Source organism: Antrostomus carolinensis, unplaced genomic scaffold (genome assembly GCF_000700745.2).
Source record: "Antrostomus carolinensis isolate BGI_N321 unplaced genomic scaffold, ASM70074v2 scaffold40579, whole genome shotgun sequence".
Classification (NCBI taxonomy): domain Eukaryota; kingdom Metazoa; phylum Chordata; class Aves; order Caprimulgiformes; family Caprimulgidae; genus Antrostomus; species Antrostomus carolinensis.
The window spans coordinates 1385-14099 of NW_010338618.1; the positions used below are offsets into that span (position 1 = coordinate 1385).

The 12715-nt window shown below is 49.7% G+C and overlaps 1 protein-coding gene across 1 annotated transcript in view; it reads right to left on the reverse strand.

The window, feature by feature from the left end:
- Window positions 1-818: 818 nt before the first annotated feature.
- MLLT6 (MLLT6, PHD finger containing) overlaps window positions 819-12715 on the reverse strand; it is a gene marked incomplete at both ends in the record, with an annotated part of 31547 nt that continues 19650 nt past the window's right edge. Inside the window, 5 exons of the mRNA XM_010175574.2 lie at window positions 819-874; window positions 1959-2076; window positions 2824-3005; window positions 4495-5085; window positions 5890-6064. Coding sequence (XP_010173876.2) covers window positions 819-874; window positions 1959-2076; window positions 2824-3005; window positions 4495-5085; window positions 5890-6064 — 1122 coding nt within the window. The remainder of the gene's footprint in view (window positions 875-1958; window positions 2077-2823; window positions 3006-4494; window positions 5086-5889; window positions 6065-12715) is intronic.

Genomic DNA, 12715 nt, shown 5'->3' on the forward strand with positions numbered 1-12715 from the left:
CTTCTCAGTTCCCCCATCTGTAAGACAGGGTAATACCATTTCCCTGCATCACTTTACAATTGTGAAGAGCGCAGATATTACTGCAATGAAAGCTCTGTCTCCATGGGATCTGTCTACACAGACACTCTCAGGAAAAGGTAATCTGAATTAAAAACAAGGCAGGATTACTTAAAACTTCACAAACATTTTGTTAATGATTTGGGATTAAAGCAGTCACCATACTTTTAAGTGAAAATGGCCCCACACAGGAGGTTTAATACATGTTAATTAATCCCCCTGGAGAAAAAAAAAGTGAATTTGGCTTAACACCCCCTGGGTCAGTAGCTCCAGCAGGAGGAGATAGTGATGGACAAACCTTAAACATGACAAAAACCAGGAGGTGTTCTGAAGGCTGCCTGGAACTGGAAAAAACACGTCCTGAACCTTGTAAGATCCCAGACAAACAAAAAAAGAGCAATCTTGGAAATGGAAACTAAGGCTCAGGCTTCTTTGAGCACTTGGTATGTTGGATTTTGCCTACATGATTCATTCATTAGTAGCCGCAGGGCTGGAACAGAACCCAGACTGCCGAGCCTCCGCGTTGTGCCTGAACCACAGGGCTATTCCTGACAGTCGACTCGCTTCCTTCTGTCAGCACCTTGCCAAAATAACAGCAAAGGGGAAGTGGCAGTGGGTCATCTCTCCTGTCCATCACCAGGAGGGAAGAATAACTCTTTGAATCATCCCATTCCTTCCTTAATTCCAGGTGACTGAATCCCTCCTGACTCACAGCTCCCATGCAATGCCCTGACTCTCACTGGGGTCAGCTATGCAGTTACCTTCCCGTTGCACTCAAGCAGATGCAAGCTGCCGATGGGAACATAGAGATAAAATGCTGCCAGCAACACATGGAGAGACAGACAGACTGACACCTTCCATGGGCTTGCAAAGGTTGTAAGGAAGCACACGTGTTCATTCATGCTTTCCATGCAGGCATGCACACTTGTTAAGGCAAATAAGGGCACATTGGTGTCAGATTATCCAGAGAACTCAGAGCCACCTCTAAGGAGGACTGTGTGTTTTAAAGTGCTTGTCATTCAGTGTGACATTGGGCAGAGTTTTACCTCCCAGGAGTTCAGCATCCAGCATGCTGAGCTGCCAATATTTCTGGGCTAGGGGAGCATGAGACAGTTGCACCCCTAACTGTAACATCTGAAAATCAGGAGGGTGCTTTTGTTTAACTACTAGTGCAAACCAAAAAAAAAAAAAACAATCCAAAAACCAGGCCCGCTCTGTTTTGGGAAAAAAGAAATCTTATGATGCTTCATGTTTCCTGATTATTAACCAGGCAATTTTCCAAGAAAAATGAATTTGCCTTGGTGGGAAAAAATGAGCAGTTGTAAAGTAATTCAGTGTTGGCACGTTTGGAAGTTGAAAACAGTGGATTTTGTTGCATTCATGACAAAGCCAAAGGGGAAGGGCAGAAAGTAACTCAAAACAGAAATGGAAGATGAAAATGGAGAGTGTGAGTCTCTCTCATTTCTCATTTAAAAAGAAACACAGAAAACAAAACCCCAACAAAAACTTTTTAACTTCTTTTGAGTGAAGTAGTTCTCAGTAGGTTTGGGATTTGAACAGCTTTAGTGTGTCAAAAGACAATAAATTTGTGCAGGGCAGGATTTAACGTCCTTGTACTTTTCTAGCACCATGTCCAGTGTGGTGGGACACACATTAAGCAAAGGACACATCAGCAGACGTGCTTTTCCAGGACTGCAAGCCAGTATTTCATTAAAGCAAACACAAGCACCACCTGCCTTGGGGAAAAAGCCACTGTCCCTCTCTCCTAGCCCCTGGCTCCCACACGCATAGGACGGGAACAAGCAGGGAGGGCAGCTGGAGAAATATGGATGCAGTTGTCTCGACTCTTCCAGGGAGAAGCCTCTGGAAGTCCCAACTCACATACCTTCTGATTCACGTACCTGCCCGGCTGCTTTCCGATTGATTTAAGAGTGGGTTGATTGATAGCCCAGATGTGAGAGGGCTTCCAAAAATATGTGAGGAAGGGAGGCTAAATGTTGAACCTGCCAGTGAGAACACCTACATGGCAAAACAAGGAGGGAGAGAGAGGAGAGAAATGACTTCTCAAAAAACACAAGAGGAAAATAACTTCATTATTCCATCTCTTTCTGACTCTTGAACCCAGCTTGCTCATGAGAGTGTTAAAAATATCTCCTTGGAAGTCTTGCTAGACATTTGAAATCTTCCCAGCCCCATCTCAGAGCCAAGAGAGCTGAACGAGCCACGTTAACACGGAGGCTGTAAAACTAACTCTCTCCTCCCTGTGTAACACCTCTCACAGCGAGCTCCTGACAAAGGACAAGGCTCTGTGTCCTGGCACATGCACAGCCCACCCAGCTGGGACGTGCGAGCCCTCCCAGCAAGTTATCTGTGCTGCAGAGTGAGGTAGAGCTGGCACTGGTGGCAAGGTCCAGCAGAGGATGAGCTGCATGGGACACAGCACATGCCAACAGCCAGGCCTCTGCCACCTGAGCACTGTCTGTGCTCTGCTCACCATCAATGGAAAGCAGTGAGTCCTTTTAGGCTGTAATTCCTCCCACCCTGGAACAGGTTGTGTGGGTTGTCACACAAAACTGCCCACATCTTTCTACTGACTCTAAGGGAAGCTGCAGTTGGCAGCTCCTCTCCAAACTGAGGGAAGAGTAGCTGTTCCCAAGTGGAAAAAGCAACTCCTCTGCACCCATAAACTGGTCCTGCTCTGCCAGCGACTGCACTGTCCAACGCTCTCCTCAACTACAGTCCCTCTCCTGGTCCTGATGTTCTTACCTGCGTGGTGGAGACGGAGGAGGAGGAAGCTGGGATGGTGCTAGCAAAGGGTGACCGGTTGAGCTGTGGGAGAGACGAGGTACCCTGGTGTGCCAGCAGGCTGGAAGAGAGGGGTGTACTGCACACAGCTCGGAGCACTCCGCCCCCGTGGGAAATAGGGTCCTTGTTACTGGTGTAGATCCCTGCAAGGGGAGGAGACGTGTTAGAGAGCCACGCTCCCCTCCCTGTGGCCTGGAAGCAGCTGGTTTTCTGCAGGGCTTGATCTCAGAAAGGGAGGGTGGCATCAATGCACAAGACCAAGTGTAACATGCACTTCAGCACCTCATGACCTGGCAGGCAGCGAGGATGGTCACAGCCCACAGTCCTTCTATCAAAAAGTATCACAAACTTTCCCAGCCTTGCCCCTACCTGCTTCTTGTTTGCTCCTTGCACCCCAGTACAATCTGGCAGAGAAATCATCACACCAAGTGACTCACAGAAGGCACAAGTCAGTGGCAGAAGCAGGTAGTGGACTCAGAGACAGTCCCACTCTCAGCTGCCTGTTCTAGTCAAGAGACCACGCTCTTGCTGAGCTGACCTCTCCCCTTCCACAATGCCCAGGGACCATGGTGGGGCACGGACAGATAAATGAGGAAGAAAGGGTGAGAAGAGAGCTGCTGCTGAGGGAGGGGACCCATCTGACTTCCCCTTGTCTCAGGCATGCAGCTGAGACAGTGCCCAAAGCCGGCTCCTTCAGAGCTCTGCCAACATCTCTCCGCAAGAGAAGAATGGGAGAACAAGCGGGGCCTGGCAGCCTCCTCCTGTTTGAAACATCCCTTTGTTGCTCCAGGGGGGAGGCAAAAAAATTATAATAATAAAAAAAAAATTGGCCTAAGGTTATGATTATGGAAGTTGCATCAATTCTTGCAGCTCCTCTCCTCTCTCAGGCAAGGCAGACAAATGGGCCAGGGCTCCCAGGCGCACACAACAAAATTATACCTCCCCCTCCTTGCAATCTGACCTAAATTGGAGCATCTGCAAACAACCCACAATAGACCGATGACAAGTTCTGCTGCCAGAACAGTGTCAAACCTCAGCTCTGAGCAGCAGGCCCCTCCTCTGCCTGCTGCCTTAACCCCTTCCTGCCACACGTCCTGGCTGCCCTCATCCCTGCCAGGCCAGGGAAGGGGATTCCAGCTGGGAACAGCTGGAAGCCTCTCAGCAGAGTTAATGGTGTGCCACTCTCCCAACCCTGTGTGGATGTGGTAAGACCAGGATGAGACGTTTTGCTTTTAAAAGAGGAGTTAAACTTGAACCACTGCTGAGAGTTCCTCATTTGGGGTCAGATTGTGGTTGTTCCGGTTTGGCCTCTGAACATTTCTCTCTATTGCTTTAGAAATTAAGCTCTGGTCAACTGAGGTTTTCCTGTATTTGAGCAAAAAGGGTCTGAGATGCCCCACAGCTCAGATCTGCAGCCCAGCTCCAATGACTGAGAAGCTGACATGGAGAAGATTCTAGGATGAAGGCTGAGATGGAAAGAGAAGACCTAGCTGTAGATTTTTATAGCTCCTGGGACTGAATTAAAGGGACTGGACTCTGTGCAGACAGGTCCAGACATCAACCAAATATGATGAAAAAGACAACAGGACTGGGAGGAACCATGCACACCTGGAGCCCTAAGGGAGAACATACCTGAACCCAGCAGTGGGGACTCCATGCTGAGGCTGGGCAGATTCCCTGTGTGGCTGAAGGACCGTGAAGAGCTGCCGACACTAGAACTAACAAGAGATCCCCCAGAGAAGGGTGACGAGGAAGTAGATGTGGACCCAGCCAGCTGGGCACCCAAAATCTCTTTGCTTTTGCCCCCTTTTGGCCTGCCAGGTCCATGCTTGTTCTTCTTGCTACCTTTGTGCTTCTTTTCCTTCAGCACCTCTCCCTCCTCCATGCTGAGGGATGGCATCCGCTTGTGGCTGCTGCTGCTACTACTGGTCCCACTGGTCCCCACTGAAGGGCCACTGACAGGGTTTGTGGCCTTATAGTCCACGGGGGAAGCATCACGGCCTCTTTGCTGGCTCACTGCAGAGGTGGAGAAGCGCATGATGGACCCAAAGCCTGAGAAGATCACCTTCTGTTCAAAGATGTCCCCCTTCTGGCCTTCATACAGAGGGGAGCAGTGGGAAGAAGAAGAGGAAGAGACAGGCTTCCGGTACTTCTCGTCGTCCTGCTCAAGCTTGGGGAATGTCACAAAGTCCTGGGAGCACTGCAAGTTGCTGCAGGAGGTACCTGGGGAAAGCAGAGGGAAAGCAGATACAGGAAGGCTTGTGGTGGTAGTAACTCAGCCCATAAAGCCACAGGAGCACGGTCACAAGGCAGGTCCTTTGGCACAGGCTAATTACTGAGCTGAAGGATGCTTTTGTCACCTTCCAGCCCTGCTCCACGCCTGCTTGCTTTGATGCTTTCTAGCAAGCAGGAGAGGTGCACACAACAAGGTTCATCCCATCCACACGTGCACGTGTCTGCTCCCCCCGGGCTCTGCGTCACCACCGTCCCTCCAGCCCCAGTGAGGGTCCCAGGAGATGAAACACGTTAACCGTTACACTGACAGCTCAAAAAAGAACCCAGCAAGGTCAGAGCAGATGGGAGCCCTGCAAAGCTTTGACTCAAAGCTCAGGGGAGCCTGGCTATCAGGTTTTGGCTCAGGTCTCTCCCCTAGTACTCCTTAAAACACTGCTGCAGACAGTACCACCTATGGAGGAGAGGGCAGGTGCTGCCCATATTGCCTGTGCACAGCATCCCTTCCCTCCTCCCTCCGCTCAGACATCTGGATCTGTTTTCCCTTGCAGTGCAGCAGGCCTGCACAGGAGGGGAGCTGTAACACTCATCTGACTCCCTTCTTCCCTCTGTGCCTGGAATTAGTAGCAATAAGACTTTTCCCTTTCTTGTCAAGGGGTTAAAGAAATAGCCCTCAGCAAAGTTTCACAGCACTAGGTGGTGAACTGCTGTCTTTACAGATACAGAGATATAGGAGAGGAGCAAAGCAAACCATCACCCCCATTCTCCCCCCTTTGCTTCTCCTTCACCCCTTACCTGCAGGCTGGAAGGTCCCACTGGATGAAGTGGAGCTGAAGCCAACCGAGCTTTTCCCACTTCCCGTCTTTTTCCCTTTGTGGCTGCTGCCATGGCTTGAGGATTTCTTGCCCTTCACATCCGACCTGCTGACCTCCGAGGTCTCTTTGCTCCCCTCATGGTGGCTGGTGGATCCCTGGCAGCAGCAAACACAGAGGTGACTCACTCAGGCCAGATGTGGCCACAGCAGGGGCTCTTTTTACCAATTTCCCCTTAAGAGAAGTAATTGTCCCCTCTGTCCACAAAGTGATGGTCAGGTCCCGTCACTCAGGAGAGAAAAGCAACATTTCCCTCTATTGCTGCTTGGTGGCACCAGGCTTTAGAGTCCTAGGGATTACCCTCATCCCATCTAACTGCAGGAAATTAAACACTGACAATCAGGGCACAGATATCAGAGATTCCCCACATTGTCAGCAGAGGGGAGTACCTCAGAGGGTTATTCAGCCCAAATAAAATCTGAATTTGGCTGCAGTTCAAGCATATATTTCAGCTACATCTCTCAGGTGTGTTGTTCTCAGCAAGGTCATGCCATCTGGGGGAACTTGCTCATCCTTGTGCTGTGATGGGTGTTTCCCTGGGTTCCCTGAAGCAGCTCCACTGCCAGCCCAGGGCTTTCCAAATCTCCCGCAGTAAATATTTCACAGTGACATCGTTAAAGCAGCATCTGACCATGCAGCAACAGATGCTATCCAAACCCCATATAAGCCTGCAGGAGACAGGGAAGCAAGGGGAATGAAGAGGTTGGCCAGATGCTAGGAAATCCAGGAGCTTGGGATGAAAGAGAGAGAAGTGTGGGAGTTTAGCAGGAGGAGAATGGAATGAATAGAAAACCAGATCCCCTGGGGCACCCACGCTAGGATATGAAACCTTCACCTTCAAGTCACTTCAAAGCCAAACTAGCAGTGTTCAAAGATTGTTCCTTGCAAGATATTACTGCAACCAATCAATATTATAGATATATTTCCAATGTGATGGCCACAGCCCAAAATATAACACCTGTACATTAGTGCAAACACCTTTTATTTCTTACTGAGCAGATAGGAGGAAGACACAGAGAAGCACAATACCTTTCTTACATTCCACTATCCCTGACTCCAGATGACCTCTTCCTGGGGAGAGCTAAAGAAAAAAGGGCTTGTAATGCAGACTCATGAATGCCCAGATAAAAATCTTTCCCCATTCCTCCCACATGGTTTAATCACTCTGCACAATGCAACAGCTGGCAGCCTAACGCACACCAGATGTGCTGGGAATATGAAAGACAGGAGGAAGGGAGTGGTGGAAATTAGGGGGGAGAGGAGGGGGAATCTGTATTTTCTCATCACAGACTCCTGGATGTAGGAGATTAAGCTTCCTTGATTTATGAGCTCAGAGGGAGCATGAAAATCTTTCCGACTTTCCACATCTGCCCAGGGAGGGAAAGAAGAGCAGTGTCTGGGGGCTATGGGAAGTCCTGAGACTGCTCACGAAGTTGCAGGAATGAGATGGCTCATGTCTCAGCAGAAATGCAAAGCCCCAAATTCTCCCCCCATAAATTCACCTCTTTGGAGCTCAGCACAAGGTGCATGAGGCCACAGAAGGGCAGGGGGAAACCACATGAGAAGACATGTTCTAAATCCAGAGTGTCAGGATGGGAGTGCAGGGCAAGTAATGAATTAGTACAGGGTGGAAGGGGAGAATTTGAGCTAGGAAATAAATCTTAATTGCAAAATTAAAGGAAAAAAAAAAAAAAAAAGAGGGTAAGAGAGGCTGAGCTGAAGGCGGTGAATGGACAGACACTCACCTGTAGGGCTGATCTGACCCCAGAGACCTCCCTGAGAGACTCCCAGAGATTTCGGGGGCAGGATTTTGCCCATCTCCTGCCAAATACTATCCTAGATATTGTTTGCCAAACAGGTCACAGCAGACAGATCTGTAAGGTACTACCACAAGCCCTCCTCACCACAAAGGGCCCTTCTCTAGCAGCCATTCCAGAGACCCTAAATTTGGGGCAAGGGCCCAAGCACCGCAGCCAAGGAGCGACGAGAAGGAAACTGAAACCACACTAAATCACTTCCCCTCTCTGTGCCTCTATTTCTTTCCCACTTTGCTCCGTGGAGCCTGCAAGGTCTGTGTGGCAGCAGAGCCTTCCAGGAGACACACGTGGGCTGCCAAGCACAACACAGCCTTGATCTGAAGGGGAGGGGTCTGCTCGTCTAATGCCAATATTATTAATAACAGTAACGAGGGCTGCAGTCCCATCGCCTCCCTAATGAAAGAGATTCTCCAGCTCAGGGCTGCTGCCTAGAGGGAGCAGGACTGGAGAAACCTGCATGCCTGCTGCTTGCCTTATGCATCAACAGAGGTTTCAGTCTCTGGATCATCTCCAGCATAGAAATCTGTGCGTACATGTGCACAGACACCAACATTTTGTGTGTCACAAACCGGCGTGCACGGGAGGGCACGCTGCAAAGGGAAAAAAAAAATAGGGAACTACTGAGGAAGCGAGAGCTGTCTTTGAAAACGAGGCAGCAGCTACATTTGGAAGCTCTATTTAAAGCAACCAAGTGAAAAATGTCACCAGAATAAACCTACTGCCCCAGCTGGAGGTGACAGTCTGATAGGGAAACTCCTGCCTCAGACCAGGAGGAGTGAGATGAAGTGGCGCGGGCGCCCAAGCGCAGGCATGCACCTACCTCCTCCCTCCCCTCCCCGGTACTCGCTGTCCCCCCAGGGGCTGTACCTGTTTCCTGGCCTCTCTGTGTGTGACACTGTGCAGCACCCAAGCTCTTCATTCATTAATTTATTTATGGAAAATCAGAAGAGCATCTCTTTGCCTCCTGATTGGCAGGACGAGCTCCTAGAGGGAACCACTGATGAAATACAGAAGGGATGGGGGGAGGCTGGTGCTGTGTCAGAAACACAGAATGGCTTTGCCCTGGATTAAACTACTGGTGAGGGGAAGCAGGGAGGACACGAATGAGGAACAACACAACGAGAGCAGGAGCTCCTCCAGCCCAGGCACCACTGGGTGATGTGCTGAAGCAGTCACCCAAGCAGGCTGTAAGGTATCAGCTGCCTTTCCATGCTGGATCACTAGGTAGAGGTCAGACGAGTCTCCCATCAGGAGCTCGGGGCCAAAGCACTTGTACGAGCTACAGCATCTCTGTGTCACCACTCACAACCTCTACCCTGTCGCTTCCCCCAACATCAGGCAGCTCTGTGCTGCTGTTCTCTGTAGGTGGGGACAGAAGATGCAGATGGGTTGAAGACTATATTTTTAAGTCCCTGCTGTCAGTGGCAAATTCCCACTCATGTCAGGACAAGGGATGCTAAAAGGCTCAGGGATTCTTACTGCAGATATCCATGCTGAGACATGCTTTGATTAGCAGGGGTAATCATCAGCCTTCCCCCACAAACCCCTACCCCATCCCAGTGACTGTGATTTCCCTAAGCCAGGCTCAGTGCAGAGGTTCCCAGGATCTGTCAGCTCCAGGCCAGTCCTGGGTAAACGCCAAAAGCTCAAATAACAGTGGGAAACCTGGAAAGCCTCCTTGCCTTCAGTGGTGTCTGCAAGGGTGAGCTCTTCACTCTGCTGCACTCCCCCTCCAGCACCTGACCAGGAGAGAGTGGGTGTGGGGAGTCTTTGGCATCCACAGCTTAGATTACAAAACCCAGAGCAAGCCAGATGTTGCAGCCCAAAACACGTAGTATGTGTGAGTGTGTGTCAACAAGTGATCATGATGTCTGCAGCTGGCAGAAGAAGGCAGCTGGGGTAGCTTGCAATCCTGTAGATTTACTGCAAGTGCAACAGAGAGCGGCAGGATGGCTCCCCAGGGGCTTCTACAGGGGGAGGGGAGAGGCACGCTGCTCGCTCATAACCTCCATCGCCAGAACCAGGCACCAGCCACGCTGAGAGATCCTGAGCACAGAAATTACCTCCTGGATTTGTCTGGTGGTGTGTGACTACCGTGCTGGAGCAGCCCTGGCTGCCAAGACTTACTGGTGAGACTCATTCCACCGCCCCTGGCAAGAAACCCTCCCCTGCCCCAGGCCCGCTCCGTGAATGCCATCTTTCCAACAGGCTCTTCAAAAGCTTTACTAGTTGGCAGCATTTTGTAATTTTTTTGATAGATCATGTGAAATAGCCAGAAACTCTTACAGCCAGAAACTCTTACCCAGAGGGGGTGTTTTCTGCCTCCTTCCCGCTCCCTCAAAAATCTGTAGGAGCTCCAAGTAGCCAGTATGATGATGAATGAGAGCCCCTATCTCTACAATCTCCTGCCATCCATCCAAAAGCCCAAGCCCTGGAGCACCACTGGGGGATTTTCAGCAGGTCAGCTACTCTGTGTGCTCGTTGGAAGGGACAGTCCTATGCCCCACGAGCGAGGTCTCCTGCCCCTCTTTGACAGTGATGAAAATCACATCACCCAAAGACACTTTTCAGAGGCAGGAGAAGAGCTCAGAAGAGGTGTTATGAAGAGTTGTTTGCACGTTGTGAATTCACACCCTAGTTTCACTTTCCGGTGTAGATGAGAGCTGAGGCCACCACTGTGTTTTCAGTATGTTTATCTGCCAAAGCAGAGCGAGGCAGTGAGAGCTTGTCACTGCACAGACAGGACACGAAGGCCTGGTAGAGTCCAAGTGTCAGATATTAATGGTATTTAGATTCCTAGAAGATGCAGGGAAGCACTCAATGAGATGTTAAAAAATCTGGCAGAAGTCAGAGGTCTAGCACAATTGATTTCAAGAGGAAGACTGAAACCACATCAAAGGATCTCCTTCATAAATAAATGGTTTAAGAAGGGAGCATAGGGTGGACAACCTATTAGGTGAAAATTGGAACTAAAAAATAAATTTGGATTGCAAAATTAAAGAAAAATGTGAAGCCAGAGGCCAGGCTGCCTGAGGGAACGAGGAAGTGGGATATACCACTGTTCTCCAAAGCAACAAAACATAGTTCCACTGCTGTCAGCCTAACCTGACATAGCTTGGAAAGTTCTACTGATTTTCTGCACAGCTCTGAAAATCCATTGCTGGAAGTTTCAGTGGACTTTGGTAGCAACATCAGACGCTGATGCTCAGATGCTTGTTGCCCCAGGCTCCTTTTAGGCTGAGCAAACTGGGAGCAGACTGGAGTGTGGCTTCAAGTACTGGTAACACCTCTGCATGGCCTGGTGGCTGGTGCCACACTACAGTCTGCTGGCAGCCCTGGTGCCCAAGGAGACGGGAGCCTGGGACTTACTCTACGTGGTGCCACTTTGGCTACGGTGTGAGCAGCATGGTGAGCTGGCAGCGTGGGTCTGGCACAGACACCAAGGGCTGTACCAGCCTCCTGAGGCTCTGCATGGATGCTCTGGGTCAGTGTCCTTCTCCCAGGAGCCTGGACACAATCCTCTGCCCTCACTACAGCAGGTCATTGAGATCTGCTCTTGCCCAGCTGCTCCCCACAAAAGACTGGGAGCTGTGTCACCTGCAGGGGTTATCCCTGGGGAATTTATGCTCTGGTTCACTGGGTAACTTGGGAGAAAACCACAGAGGTAATAAATTATTTGCACAAGATCATGCAAGTGGTAAAGTGAGGAGGAGACCCCAGCTTTCTTCAGACTCTAACCATGGCACAGCAGGGACTAGCAATGCTCTTCTGCATTGTCATGCATCAGCTTTTGGTTTGCTGCATCTACCCTACCCACTCCCCAGTACACTCTACTGGGATAAACTATAATAATCTAAGACCCAGAAAGGACAAAGACGGTTTTGGCTTCCAAGAGAAAACCTGTTTGGACATGCTACATAAATATGTCTCAAGGTTTTACATTAGCCTAACCCTAATCTGTTACACTGGTGCAACTATGCAAAGCCTCATACAACCACTCCCCGAGGGGTCTGTGCAGGGTTGGTAGCAGGCTGCTGAGCAGCTCTTACATTTCATCTGGAGTGAGTACCTTTGGTAACAGAGTTTGAACAATACTTTGGGATCTACCCACAAAAAAGCAAGGGAAATACGCTCGCTGTTATGAGGCTTAATAATAACTCTCTAGGGAAACACTAAAACCCTGTCACTCAAGTACAGCTACAGTAATTAGAATCTCCTGAATTTTAGCTTACAAAGAGTTGAAAGCTGCCTGTAAAACTGAATTGCACCCTTCCCTCCTTATTTATAAAGGTCTGGCAGGGCTTTGGAGGAGACAGTGGGTAATTGTCTAACAACCGCTCTAGCTGGCCAAGAGTCAGGTTTTAGATTTCAGTTCAGCTTGAAAATAATCTTCTTAGGCCATCAGTTCCTGACAGCTCTGTTAACTGGGTGAATCTGCTGTTCCCAAAAGCCAGAGCTGAGCTGCCCTAACATGAGCACAGGTAAATCAAGAGTGATTGCAGCTCAGAGGCTGTTCCTCCACTCCATCCTGCTGTAACTTTCTGTTTCTCTCAGCCTGAGAGCCACGAAACCAGCTTTGCCATTTCAGCTCCCACCTGCTCCGTGCTTCCAGGCTTGGCCTCACACAGAACACTGAAAATCCTCTTCAGTCCTAACCCAAAACAACCTGTACTGACTGGCAGGAGCTTTCACTCTTCCAGACTGCCCCGCAGTGCTCCTCACATATGCAGACACTGCTAGCCTGTGAATTTTCATTTTCACAAGGCAGTCCTGCCACATAAAGGACACCCAAGCCTTTCCAAGTAGCATTTCTGTGCACAAAAGGACATTCCTGAGATATGTTGTTTATTTGTTCTAGCAGGAGCTTGGCCCTAGTCCTGCTCTCACTTACACCAGAACAGCCCTGCTAAGGAGTTGCATTAATTTACATTC